The 15,697-nt window shown below is 38.6% G+C and overlaps 1 protein-coding gene across 1 annotated transcript; it reads right to left on the bottom strand.

Moving 5' to 3' along the window:
- Positions 1-281: 281 nt before the first annotated feature.
- On the bottom strand, positions 282-15,541 carry LOC110465756 (estradiol 17-beta-dehydrogenase 11-like). The gene is made up of 6 exons (XM_021521821.1): positions 15,251-15,541; positions 8,925-9,164; positions 6,261-6,367; positions 5,047-5,184; positions 4,264-4,380; positions 282-3,780 (listed from the first exon to the last, which is right to left on the bottom strand). The coding sequence occupies exons 1-6, from the start codon at positions 15,470-15,472 to the stop codon at positions 3,693-3,695; spliced, it is 912 nt and encodes a 303-aa protein (XP_021377496.1). The 5' UTR covers positions 15,473-15,541; the 3' UTR covers positions 282-3,692.
- Between the last annotated feature and the right edge of the window lie 156 nt (positions 15,542-15,697).

Below are 15,697 nucleotides of genomic sequence, written 5' to 3'. Positions count from 1 at the left end.
CCATTATCAGTTTCATTTATACGTTATAGTTGCTTTCGATTTTCATTTTAAGGTGCGTTTTAATATCCCGTTTACAAATGTGGACGGATTCCGGATCATTTTAGTCAAATGTCTGGTTGGCGTCATGGCGTACTATTGCAAAGGTAGTTGAGACTGAGGAGGGTCAACTATCAATGAAAACACAAACACAATTATCATGTTTTTATCTGTACATGTACATATCTTTATTTCTTGAAAGCGCATGTAACTTTATTAACATAATATCAAGTTATGTATTTGTATTACGCACTTGTAGTACTTGCAGTACTATACAGTATATATTAGGGTGGGGCCGTTTTAACTAGGGCCGTTACTGCAGTGAGGCCGTTTTAACCGGATTCGGTTACAGGTATAGTTGAACCTAAATTGATGTGCAGAGTAGTTTTACACGTTTAGGGGTTTATATCTATTATAATACCATCATTAGGTAGCATTTTTACCAATATGATTGATTGATCTAAATCCCCAAAGTGTGTTTAATAAATCTGAACACTTCAGTATAGGTTCATATATACCTGTAACAAATTCTCAGGTCCCTGTGATTATCGATGTTCTTCAGAGCAACCAACAGTGTGGATGCAAGTAAAAATATAAGACAATACAATAAAATCATAGGTACTTATTGAATACAATACGAGCTATGCATCTTTTCGGCCGTACTTAAACTGTTAATAAAATATCATTATAATAAAAAAGAGTTTATCATTTTTGAAGATAAAAATGTTTCCTGAAAATTCTACAACCATGACCTTAAGTTTGTTAACTTACTGTCCCTGGTTACCTTGACCTCAAGTCTAAAGAATGTCACAAGTTAGAGACGGGACCTTGTCTTAAGAATTCGACAAGTCGGAGATGATGTTTTTTATTTCTTTATCATGTCTTAAGTGATGATCTTTCATAAACAACATGTATATGACATTGTATTATGAAAGGTAGTCTTTTAATCCTTTAGTTGCTTTGAGAGGTTTTGATGTTAATAACGACGGTTACTAAGTCATCTTGTGACCTTGACCTTTGACATTCAGTCTGCAGAATTCACACTTTTTTGATGATTACGACGATGATGACGACGACGACAATGGTGATATCTGGGTGAAGAAATGTAGCCAATTAGAGGATTTCCCGTTCATTTCTTTGACAAAAATTGAAATTGAAACTTGAAATCAATACAAAATATTAATGTGACCTTGACCTGTCTAGTAATAGGGACATTGAATAGACAGGACACTTCTCTTATTGTACAGCTGCTCATACATAGGTGTGCAATTTGTCTTTCCCTTTTTATGTATCAAAATAACGCATTCATTTACGTTCATTTAATTAAGACACAGGTACCTGTTATGATCATTACACACACCCTGTAGTAACTACAATATAGATTTTGAGTTTGTGTGAGTTTGGACTTGAATGAGGGAGTTTCGAGGGAGATTGGTAAATTTTGGTGAAAATGAGAGTCTCCCTCCTATTAATGAGGGAGAGTATGCCCGTTCTCTTCAATTTCCCACATGTAAACTGCCGGAACATTACAGGTGTTTTAAAATAAAGTTCACACGTGCTTGTAGAAATAGTCTTACTCAAGCCAAATATTTTTAAAAAGAGAGGGACAAAACGAAACAGGCATGTCGGAACGGGCACGACGATTTACCCCAAAACACCCAAAACTACCCCAAAACACCCAAAACTACCCAAAAACCCATTCTATTTTATTTTAAATAATTTCTTCAGCTAAACGCTATTGGTGAGGTGTTTTTGTGTGTTTTTTGGGTAAATCGTCTTGCCGTGTCTGAACTACTTTATCAAGTAAGAGCTCGACCTTGGTAATGTGTTAAAGGGTACCACTTTCAATATCACAGGAATCTGTGTTACGACATTAACCATTTCACCCCTATGTAACTTTAGTAGACTCTACCATGCATTGATCTGGATAAGTCCATTATGGTCTACAGTGGTGAAAAGGTTAAACATCTTCTTCTGAAGAACAAAGAGGTCTATGTCTAGGATAGACATCCACAAAATCCGAGGATTCTGCTCTGGATACACTTTTCTTCTCTTTACCCCTGAAATAAGCCATGACAAAATCAAGGCATAAAAAAGTTATTTGATTAATTTCAGGTAAAAAGCCTGACAAATCGCTAGGCTGATAAGTACTTGTCCTTTAACAATTACAGAGATTCTACACCCCACTTCACAGCCTTTTGATTTTACCGTTATGCTGATGCATGATTCCTTTCATCTTCATCAAAGATGTCAGATGTGTTGAGCTGTATCATCCGCAAGGTTTAGTGTAAAGAGCTTTCAATTTTGTCATGATATATACCAGGGGTGCAGAGATGATCTATTTTTATGATGGAGGATTCATTGCTGGAATGAAGGGCTATCAAGTTGTATACCAGGGCCCAGATGTTCAAAAGGTGATTAGCTTAATCACAGTTTAACAACAGTTTTTCAGCCTTTAATACTTTTGTCGATATACAAGGTAAAGTCTCACAATTGTGCATGTAAATTCACTCTACTAAATATTTGATATCTTGAAAGTTGTAACTAATTCAGTGGTTGTGTCTTAAAGACATACAAAAATTAAAATTTACGCTAATCACTGATTAAGCGAATCACCTTTTGAACAACTGGACCCAGGGATTTTGATAATTGATCAAAACATATGAAAGTCGTTTATCAATCGCACAGGAGCAAGACCCTCCCACTGATAATGTTTTGTAATCCAGTATCTAAAAACCATATTTTATAGTCATAATAATACATGGGAATAACATGATCATTAATTTTTCACGGATCTCAAAATAAAGTGATATAATTTAATAAATATGAACAACAGAATTGTGTTTAAAAGCCACATTCATCACATAAGGACCTCTGAATTGTCTTTATGGTCAACTTTCAAACATGCTGATATTTTTACTTTATACAAATGTATGTTCTATTATGGTGGGGGCACACCGGATAACACACTCGCCTTTCAGAAAGACGGCCAGGATCGTAATCCCTGATCAGGTTCTGTTTTCCTTCCTACATGTATATAAAGACCCCCTAGCTTGTATGCTATTGTAATAGGAGTGGGAAAATGCACGGCCAGGCCAGGGTTCGAACCCAGGACCCTCCAAACTCTAGACGGACGCTCTACCAATTGAGCTACCAGGTCGCCGGCGACCGACCCAGTCCAGTTCTACTGCGTTACTATCCTGGCCAACACGAACGATTAATCTAAGAAGATATCATGTGCTGGTTTGTTGCGTCAGAATTAAAAAAGGCCAAGCAAAAATAATAAACTGTTATTATTGGAAATATTTTTTCCTGAAAATGCGTGAAAAGTCATAAGTCATATTTTTGAAACGCAGAAAGACAGCAGCACAAAAAAGGAGTTCAAAACAACACATGTACCAATTTAATGAAGAACTTTAAGAAAATGTAGTTAATATTCTAGCAGATCCTGACATCAATTTTTTTTAATTTTTCACTGTCTATGTCTATTGTAACATCACAATTGACAACTTATGTCTGTTATATTACTTGTTAATTTTCAGAACATAAAATATCAACTTTATTTAAAAAATGTGTATATTTTATTTGTAAACATTTTAAAATTACGGCTATTACCAAAACTATCACAAAAACAGATGTATCTCCATGGAAACAGTTCAGTCTTGTTTTGAGGGGGTGTACTGTGGCTGAATTCCTAGGTTTCCCACTTTCTTCAGCCACAAATTTAGTTTCCGTGGAAACCACCTGCAACAGGATATCAAAATCAATATCAGGAACATTGAATCATCGAATCCATACATTGACTATAAAAGAGCTCAAAAAGAGCTTATATATCAGAAGTGAGAGCTTAGACCTCCAGATGGAGCTCACGAGGCTTGTTACAGATCTGTATATGTGAATGTATGATGTATTATATACATGCAAATACTCCCACACTGGTGATATACAAGCTCACACTGGTGATATACAAGCTCACATTCTGCAATGAGCCCATGCCTGGAAATAAGTCCAACCTTATATTTATTCAGTTCAACAGAAATGCAAAAAAATCGTTAACTAATTGTTAATGCTTTTTCTTGTAATAAGCTCGCCCACCCCTACTTCAAATTACATGTTAAAATTGGCCCCTCCGCTTATTGCAATATAAATATGGTTAGTACATGTGTTATTGTTGCAAAATTGTCTAAACTTTTAAAAATTTCACCAGGTAATTCTGGCTAAACTTACGCTGCCACTCGCAGTGAGAATGCCAAATGGTCTGGAATCGTAACAACTGCCCTGTTCATCAAAGTTCCATTTACAGTTGCCAAGGCAACCTCTTTCGGTGTCAACATTTTTTCATCTCTGTAACAAAGAATGCATCTCATGTCAAAGCTACCAAGCCCCACTCATGTTGTGTACAGATCAAAAAGCCTATACTCGTACTCATCCATAGAAAATTCTCCTTCTAAATTATTGAAGTATTTTACATACATTTGTATATGGTATAATGACATTCTGACTAAAAGCCAAGCAAGATTAAATTAGGCACCGCAGACAATACAACTACCTTCGCACTTCAAAGTTCTAAGAAATTTATGCAAATTTTTTACTGCAGAAGATCAAAATGAAAACTTATACAGGAGGTGATGTTTGTGAACACATGTGTGAAGTTTTGTGACAATCAGAAAAGAAATGACGTCTGTAGAGCAGCGACGTCAAGAATTTCATCAAATTCTATTTATAGTAACAATGACCTAGATTTGGACTGCAGAAGGTCAAAACATGTACTTGAACAAGAGGTTTTGTGACAATTGGGTTAGAAAGGAAGTCTGCAGATATAGAGAGGTGAAGCAATTGGGACAAGACTGTACAAATGAGCAGATCCCTAAATATACGTACACCCTTGACGTCTCGTCATACGTGCATGGTATAATACAAAACTACCATAACTTATACACTAGTCCCTGATTTCATGAAACCAGTCAACAACCATTGGCCAAATAGTAGAAAACGTTTTACTTGACTTACACATCGGTAGTAGCTTTGACCAGTCCACTGCTTACAAACATTGGACACACTGTGGTAAACTTGATGTAGCTGTGACCAAGTCTGTCCATTTCCTCCTCCATAGCCTCCGCAAACCCATAGGCAGCGTACTTAGAGGAGCTGAAAGGGTATTCTTAACAATACAGTTAAATGTACACCCTTCCCTATCCTGAGTTACCTCTGGCCTTGACACCAGACTTAAACATTTTGACAGATAGATGTCTGGTGTAAGACATATATCTGTCAAAATGTCTTAGTCTGGTGTCCGGGCCAGAGTCTGGTGTCAGGGCCAGAGGAAACTCAGGCTAACACTTTTGTAAATATATATGGGGCGAGGGAGTAATTGCAACAGCGTCGAAAATATCAGGTTTTCAAATTTTTGGAACAATCCACTCTATATATATATATTCTCACACAAACATGGTATCATGGAACTGAACACTTATAATTATATAAGAACATAATGGAAATAAATCAATTATATATTTAAAAACAATAATCCCCTTGACTAGCACTGTATAACCCCAAGACGACAGTAATACTGACTACATCGTTGACCGCAGTCAGGTTTCTTTTACAATAAATCAACAATAATGTGCTTTAATAAGATGTTACGGGAGAGGAAAATGCACAGCCAGATCAAGATTCCGACCAAGGTCCCTCATAGTCACGACAGACCGATATGAAAAAAGTCGATAAAACATCAGAATAATTCGGACTAGGTCCCTCAGAACTCTAGACTGATGCTCTACTAATGCAGCTACCTGGTCGCCTGTGACCAACCCTGCAGTCTAGTTCCTCTACATTACTCCCTCCTTTAACAAAGTCTTCGGCCCCCAAGACACACGAGACCCTATTCCACCTTCTGTGGGTATATTTCGTTGGACACCAAATGTAACTGGAGAGGAAAAATACACAGCAAAGACTGGTATTCAAACCAAAGACCCTCCAAACTCTAGATGGATGCTCTACCCATTGAGCTACTTGGTCGTGGAGATCGACCCAGTCTAGTCCCACTACAATATGTACAGTATGTGTGATGGACACAAAACATTTTTACACTCTCTTCATATCATAAAACCATGATGAATTCAATATTCATGGGTTTGATGTGCTACAGGAAATCATGTACATTCAAGTATGTATAATGTTCAATATTTTGAAGATCATAATTTTTTCGGGGGACCATCCATTACCTGTAGTCGACCAGAAGAGCAGTGCCTGACTTTGCAGACATTGATGATGTTGTAACAATGTGACCCTTTTTTTTCTTAATCATGGCTGGCAAAAACTCTCTGGTGGTCTGAATAAATCAAAATAAGAGAACTAAATCACACATTTTGATGTAAAATATACATAAAATGAAACCAAAACAAACATTTTAGTGTAAAATACATGTAAAATAAAATAAAAAACAGTAAAATACATGTAAAATGAAACAAAAACGTTTTAGTGTAAAATGAAAATAAAATGAAACAAAATAATTTTATTGTAAAAAAAAATAAAAAAAATGTAAAAAACATGTAAAATAAATTTAAAAAAAATCTGTATTTAACCTGAATGGTGCCCTGGTCTCATAACAATTTGAGAGATTGTATCGAATAGAGAAACTGCCAAATCCTGTTTATAAAATTTTGAAAATATACATTTTGTTAAAGTAAAGTGCAATTGAAATTAATTAGGGTAAAGAGATGGCCGGATGCTCCGACCAGAAAAGGGACGGAGGCAGATGGAGTGGTTATTAGGTCAAATATGGTACAGTAACATGTCAAAACAGATTCAGACCTTAAAATGAATACAAAAAGACACGTGAACTGATCACTGAGGCCAAACAAAATTATACATCTGTTAAGTATAACAACAAGAATGTTTTTAGAGTTGAGATAGGCAGTTATTTTTAATGTTTCTGAAAGTTTCTATGAAATAAGAACAATATACAAATATATGTGTGACATATTGATCTTAGGCAGCATTCGCATATCCCGGTTGAAACAGTTCAGATGGCGCAGAAATATTTCATGATAAAGTAATGCACTTGGACCAAACTGTAGGCAGAGCTAAACAAGAGGCACAGAGGGCCTGTATTGCTGACCTGGAAATGTTAGCAAAATTGAAGTAAGAATAGCCAGATGTTACTGGAAGTGGACATGTATTACATGTTAGTTAGGGGTTATATTTATATGCAATTGGACATAATCCTGTCATTCATAAAGTGAAAGGATGATTTCAAAGAATTTGGTATGTTTCCCCTACTGGGCCCCGCCCCTCTGCCCCCAGGGGGGATAGACCAATCGTTGATACAAAATTAGGACCCTTCACCCAAGGATGCTTAAGACCAAATATGGACAAAATCCTATCATTCCTACAGAAGAAGAAGGATTTTAAAGCTGTTTTTCTATCTAAATACAAAATTGGTTCCCCTTCATCCAAGGGTGCTTCATCCCAAATTTAATCAAAATCCTGTTATAAGAAGAAGAAGGATTTTGAAGATTTTGCTATGTTTCCTCTATTGGGCCCTGCCCCTCAGGTCCAAGGGGGTTCAAACCCACCATGGATACAAAATTGATTTCCCTTCCAATTAGGATGCTACTGTTCAAATTTGGTCAAAATACCTTCATCCCAAAAGAAGAAGAAGTATATTAAAGCTATAACTCTATATCCCTTATTGGGTCCCGCCTCTCAACCCCAAGGGGGGTTAAACTCACCATTTATACAAAATTGGTTCCCCTTCACCCAAGGATGCTTCGTCCGAAATTTACCGTAATCAAATCCTGTCATTCCTACAGAAGGAGAAGGGATTTGAAGATTTTGCTATGTTTCCTCTATTGGGCCCTGCCCCTTAGGCCCCAGGGGCTTCAAACCCACCATGAATACAAACTTGATTTCCCTTCCGAAAAGGATGCTACTGTTCAAATTTGGTCAAAATGCCTTCATCCCAACAGAAGAAGGATATTAAAGCCATTCCTCTATATCCCTTATTTGGCCCTGCCTCTCTGCCCCCAGGGGGTCTGCCAACCATTTATACGATGTTGGTTCCCCTTCACCAAAGGGTGCTTCATACCAAATTTGGAAAAAATCCTGTCGTACCTACAGAAGAAGAGGGATTTTGAAGAATTTGCTCTTATTTCCCCTATTCGGCCCCGCCCCTCTGCCCCCAGGGGGGCCAACTGTTTATACAAAATTGGGTCCCCTTGGCCCAAGGATGCTCCAGACTAAATTAGGCTGAAATCCCTTAATCTGTATTGTAGAAGAAGGATTTTAAAGGTTTTACCTCTATTTCCCCTATTTGGCCCCGCCCCTCTGCCCCCAGGGGGGGCCACACCAACCGTTATTACAAAATTCAGTCCCCTTTGCCCAATGATGCTCCAGACTTAATTTGGATGAAATCCCTTAATCTCTATGGTAGAAGAAGGATTTTAAAGGTTTTACCTCTATTTCCAATAATCGGCCCTGTCTCTCTACCCCCAGGGGGGTCACACTCACTGTTTATGCAAAACTGAGTCCCCTTTGCCTAAGGATGCTCCAGATCAAATTTAGTCAAAATGTGCTTGGCCGTTCAGGACTAGTAGCGTTTTAAAGGAAAAGTTGACGGACGGACAATGGATGGACGACGTACGGACGATGGACGCTGTGGTATGGCATAAGCTCACAATGCTAAAAATGATGATGTTATCAATATGACACGCACACATGACTGGAGACTACAGTGTTATCAGCCCTTTATTACTATACTGTTTAAACAAATTTGATGGACACTGTGAGGGACCAACTGCTCCATGCAAGAGAAGAAGGGTGTACACTCTCCACAAAATCCACTCAAGCAATGCAACCTATGTACGTTAATAGAAAAACTTTATTACCCAGAAATGAGACAGAGTGTTGACTTCAAATGTCCTGCGAATGTGTTCTTCTCTCATTTTGAGCATCTCTCCTCCATATAAAATTCCAGCATTGTTGACAAGGATATCTACATTGCCTACATTGCTCTTTACCGAGGCCGCTACTGTCTTGATGTCATCTGTCTTACAGAGGTCGCAGACGTAAGGATGTGCCTCGCCTCCAGCAGCTTTGATTTCAGCAGCCACAGAGTCATTTCCACTCTGTCAAAATACAGGTGGACTACACCATCATAAAGGGAGATTCTGGAGATATTAGTTTGATTATATTTGACATAATTTGTTATGGAGTTTGATATCCATGACAGAATTCTTTACAAAGGACATCAAATTGTATACTACTTTCACTTTGCCTGCTGTTATTTTCGCATCAGCATGCTGCATCAGAAAATTAATATTTGCACAGTATGTAGATGTAACGTAGGTTCTCAATAAAAACACTCCATGCCTTTCCAGTTAAGGATATATTTATTTCTTGTCGTGGACAAATAAACCTATATAATAATTAAACATACATAATTACTCATACATCGCTCAACCTCTAAATAATGGATATATATACAATTGATGAAATATGGCTATTGATAATTATGTTTTGATTTATTATTTCATGACACACATTAATACTAACCGGGAATATCCAGAGTAAGGATAAAGGCATATACGAGGAGACACAAAAGAGATACATGTATAAGGCAGTGCAAGAAGACACAAAAGAGATACATGTATAAGGCAGTGCAAGGAGACACAATAGAGATACATGTATAAGGCAGTGTGAGGACACACAATAGAGATACTGTATGAGGCAGTGCGAGGAGACACAATAGAGATACATGTATAAGGCAGTGTGTGGAGTCACAATAGAGATACATGTATAAGGCAGTGTGGGGAGACACAAGAGAGATACATGTATAAGGCAGTGTGTGGAGACATAATAGAGATAAATGTATAAGGCAGTGTGAGGAGACACAATAGAGATACATATATAAGGCAGTGTGTGGAGACACAATAGAGATTCATGTATAAGGCAGTGTGTGGAGACACAATATAGATACATGTATAAGGCAGTGTGTGGAGACATAATAGAGATAAATGTATAAGGCAGTGTGAGGAGACACAATAGAGATACATGTATAAGGCAGGACACTATAGAGATACATGTATAAGGCAGTGTGAGCAGACACAATAGAGATACCTGTATGAGGCAGTGTAAGGATACACAATAGAGACACATGTATAAGGCAGTGTGAGGAGACACAATAGAGATACGTGTATAAGGCAGTGTGTGGAGACACAATAGAAATACATGTATAAGGCAGTGTGTGGAGACACAGTAGAGATACATGTATAAGGCAGTGTGAGGAGACACAATAGAGATACCTGTATGAGGCAGTGTAAGGAGACACAATAGAGACACATGTATAAGGCAGTGTGTGGAGACACAATAGAGATACATGTGTGAGGCATTGTGTGGAGACACAATAGAGATACATGTATAAGGCAGTGCGAGGAGACACAATAGAGATACATGTATGAGGCAGTGAGATGAAACACAATAGCTACAGATACATGTATAAGGCAGTGTGAGGAGACACAATAGAGATACTGTATGAGGCAGTGTGTGGAGACACTATAGAGATACATGTATAAGGCAGTGTGAGGAGAAACAATAGAGATACATGTATAAGACAGTGCAAGGATACGCAATAGAGATACATGTATAAGGCAGTGCGAGGCGACACAATAGAGATACATGTATGAGGCAGTGCGAGGAGACACAATAGAGATACATGTTTATGGCAGTGCGAGGAGACACAATAGAGATACATGTATGAGGCAGTGCGAGGAGACACAATAGAGATACATGTATGAGGCAGTGCGAGGAGACACAACAGAGATACATGTATAAGGCAGTGTGAGGAGACACAATAGAGATACATGTATAAGACAGTGCAAGGATACACAATAGAGATACATGTATAAGGCAGTGCGAGGAGACACAATAGAGATACATGTATAAGGCAGTGGGAGGAGACACAATAGAGATACATGTGTAAGGCAGTGGGAGGAGACACTATAGAGACACATGTATAAGGCAGTGGGAGGAGACACAATAGAGATACTGTATGAGGCAGCGTGTGGAGACACTATAGAGATACATGCATAAGGCAGTGTGATGAGACACAATAGAGATACATGTATAAGGCAGAGATACTGTATGAGGCAGTGTGTGGAGACACTATAGAAATACATGTATAAGGCAGTGTGAGGAGACACAATAGAGATACTGAATGAGGCAGTGTGTGGAGACACAATAGAGATACATGTGTGAGGCATTGTGTGGAGACACAATAGAGATACATGTATAAGGCAGAGATACTGTATGAGGCAGTGTGTGGAGACACAATAGAGATACTATAAGGCAGTGCGAGGAGACACAATAGAGATGCATGTATAAGGCAGTGCGAGGAGACACAATAGAGATCCTGTTTAAGGCAGTGTGTGGAGACACTAAAGAGATACATGTATAAGGCAGTGTGAGGAGACACTATCGAGATACATGTATGAGGCAGTGCGAGGAGACACAACAGAGATACATGTATAAGGCAGTGTGAGGAGACACTATAGAGCTACATGTATAAGGCAGTGTGAGGAGACACAATAGAGATATACAGTATCAGCAAGGTTCTTAGATAGGAGATATACAGTATAGTGTGTGGAGACACTATAGAGATACATGTATAAGGCAGTGGGAGGAGACACAATAGAGATACTGTATGAGGCAGGGGGTGGAGACACAATAGAGATACATGTATAAGGCAGAGATACTGTATGAGGCAGTGTGTGGAGACACTATAGAAATACATGTATAAGGCAGTGTGAGGAGACACAATAGAGATACTGAATGAGGCAGTGTGTGGAGACACAATAGAGATACATGTGTGAGGCATTGTGTGGAGACACAATAGAAGACACTATAGAGATACATGTATAAGGCAGTGGGAGGAGACACTATAGAGACACATGTATAAGGCAGTGCAAGGAGACACAATAGAGATACTGTATGAGGCAGCGTGTGGAGACACTATAGAGATACATGCATAAGGCAGTGTGGTGAGACACAATAGAGATACATGTATAAGGCAGGGCGAGGAGACACTATAGAGACACATGTATAAGGCAGTGCAAGGAGACACAATAGAGATACTGTATGAGGCAGTGCGAGGGGACACTATAGAGATACATGTATAAGGCAGTGTGTGGAGACACAATAGAGATACATGTGTGAGGCATTGTGTGGAGACACAATAGAGATACATGTATAAGGCAATGTGTGGAGACACAATAGAGATACATAGAGATACATGTATAAGGCAGTGTGAGGAGGCACAATAGAGACACACGTATAAGGCAGTGTGCAGAGACACAATAGAGATACATGTATAAGGCAGAGATACTGTATGAGGCAGTGTGTGGAGACACTAAAGAGATACATGTATAAGGCAGTGTGAGGAGACACTATAGAGATACATGCATAATGCAGTGTGATGAGACACAATAGAGATACATGTATAAGGAATAGAGATACATGTATAAGGCAGTGTGAGGAGACACAATAGAGACACACGTATAAGGCAGTGTGCAGAGACACAATAGAGATACATGTATAAGGCAGTGTGAGGAGACACAATAGAGATACATGTATAAGGCAGTGCGAGGAGACACAATAGAGATACATGTATCAGGAAGTGCAAGGAGACACAATAGAGATACATGTACAAGGCAGTGTGTGGAGACACAATAGAGATACATGTATAAGGCAGTGCCAGGATACACAATAGAGATACATGTATAAGGAAGTGCAAGGAGACACAATAGAGATACATGTATAAGGCAGTGTGTGGAGACACAATAGAGACACATGTATAAGGCAGTGCGAGGAGACACAATAGAGATACATGTATAAGGCAGTGTGAGGAGACACTATAGAGACACATGTATAAGGCAGTGCGAGGAGACACAATAGAGATACATGTTTATGGCAGTGCGAGGAGACACAATAGAGATACATGTATAAGGCAGTGCGAGGAGACACAGTAGAGATACATGTATCAGACAGTGTGAGGAGACACAATAGAGACACATGTATAAGGCAGTGAGATCAGACACAATAGAGACACATGTATAAGACAGTGCGAGGAGACACAATAGAGATACATGTTTATGGCAGTGCGGATACATGTATAAGGTAGTGTGAGGAGACACAATAGGGATACATGTATGAGGAAGTGCGAGGAAACACAATAGAGATCCATGTATAAGGCAGTCAGATGAGACACAATAGAGATAAATGTATAAGGTAGTGAGATTAGACACAATAGAGATAAATGTATAAGGCAGTGAGATCAGACACTGGAGATACATGTATAAGACAGTGCGAGGGGACACAATAGAGACACATGAATAAGGCAGTGAGATCAGACACTGGAGATACATGTATAAGACTGTGCGAGGAGACACAATAAAGATACATGTATAAGACTGTGCGAGGAGACACAATATAGACACATGTATAAGACAGTGCGAAGAGACACAATAGAGAAACATGTATAAGACAGTGCGAGGGGACACAATAGAGATAAATGTATAAGGCAGTGAGATCAGACACAATAGAGCCACATGTATAAGACAGTGCGAAGAGACACAATAGAGACACATGTATAAGGCAGTGAGATGAGACACATTAGAGATACATGTATAAGGCAGTGCGAGAACACAATAAAGATACATGTATAAGGACGTGTGTGGAGACACAATAGAGATACATGTATAAGGCAGTGAGAGGATTGAGACACGATAGAGATACATGTATGAGGCAGTGTGTGGAGACACAATAGAGACACATGTATAAGGCAGTGAGATGAGACACAATAGAGACACATGTATAAGACAGTGCGAGGAGACACAATAGAGATACATGTATAAGGAAGTGTGAGGAGACACAATAGAGATACATGTATAAGGCAGTGCTAGAACACAATAGAGATACATGTATAAGTCAGTGCGAGAACACAATAGAGATACATGAATGAGGCAGTGTGAGGAGACACAAAGGAGATACATGTATGAGGCAGTGTGAGGAGACACAATAGAGATATATGAATAAGGCAGACAAGGAGACACAATAGAGATACATGTATAAGACAGTGCGAGGATTGAGACACAATAGAGATACATGTATGAGGCAGTGCGAGGAGACACAATAGAGATACATGTATAAGACAGTGCGAGGATTGAGACACAATAGAGATACATGTATGAGGCAGTGTGAGGAGACACAATAGAGATACATGTATAAGGGCTTAGACAGTGCGAGGAGACACAATAGAGATGCACGTATAAGGCAGTGCGAGGAGACACATGTATAAAGCAGTGCGAGGATAAGGATGTGGTCTGACACCTCAGAAAGATCAAACACTAGGACAATCTTCATGAAGATATTCCTTATGTACAAGAACATCGATACAGAAAATTCCATAAGAATGACAGCAGTATGGAACAATTTGCCAGCCCACTTTGTAAATGCCAACTCATTAAATAGCTTCAAGAACACACTTGACAATTTCTGAAATGGACAGGAAGTAAAAAAACAACAACTACAGATGGACATGTACAAAGGGACAATACGTGTAACAACTGGAAGTGAACATTATAACACTACAGAGTCCAGCGAAGAGGATCCTGAGAGGAACCTGTGCAGGAAATAAGATAAAATTAAGTAAGTGTAGTAGGACAAGGAATAGTGATAAAGAAAGTGCCGTCACTTGGGCTCGAACCCGCAACCATTGGCTCTCCAGCCCGATGCTCTACCACTGAGCTTAAGGGAAATTTCCTACAGCTGACGCTTGTAAGGCAATCTAATTAATCCAAATCTTTTACACTAGTAACAAATTATCTCGTAACAGTATTATTATTATAAACAGTATTGAGAAATATGTCATATAAAAACCAAGGGTATTACTACTTTTTTATAGTAATCACCTTAGTTTTTATGACATGATATATCTTAATTTACAGTCAGAATTTCAAACACCTTTGTACATGCTGTGTCACCATATATTAATTACCTTGATCCGGATGGCATGAAATGGAAATGAGCTTAAACAGTCAGACAGTTAAAGCTCGTATTGGCCCAATTGAAATATACAAACATTTTTGCTGTGTTATTGTCAGCAATTCATTAAATTACAAAAATTCAAAACATCTAATGTATTTAAGTTGAACATTACCTTGTTAATATCCCACAGCACTACTCTAGCGCCCAGCCGACCAAACTCAAGGGCAATTTCTCTTCCTATGCCATGCCCCGCCCCCGTCACTAATACAACGTCTCCTTTCACATCTTTGGGTGATGGCCGGAGGAAAACTGATCGCACAAATGCTTCCAGGTAAAAATATATCATGTAAAATGGTAATTTTAAAAGCAGCATTAGCTTGTCTTTGGATGCCATATCTTATTTTGCAGAAAACAATGGTCTTTTGACCATAACAAAGTACACAGTCCTTCCTCAACTCCCACAAGCAGGGGTGTGTGCTTTTTTGCCTTCAGTGCAAAAGAGTTCCAAAATAGCATTGAATGTGATACATTGTAGGCCAAATAATTCATCATTTGTTATTTAAGCTCGAAAAATATGATATCAAAATATTTTGATAAAATACAGTTCGAAAATGGAAAC

This window comes from Mizuhopecten yessoensis, unplaced genomic scaffold (genome assembly GCF_002113885.1).
Source record: "Mizuhopecten yessoensis strain PY_sf001 unplaced genomic scaffold, ASM211388v2 scaffold11101, whole genome shotgun sequence".
Lineage (NCBI taxonomy): Eukaryota > Metazoa > Mollusca > Bivalvia > Pectinida > Pectinidae > Mizuhopecten > Mizuhopecten yessoensis.
The sequence above is the reverse complement of the archived record's forward strand: the minus strand, read 5'-3'. Positions and strand labels throughout refer to the sequence as shown.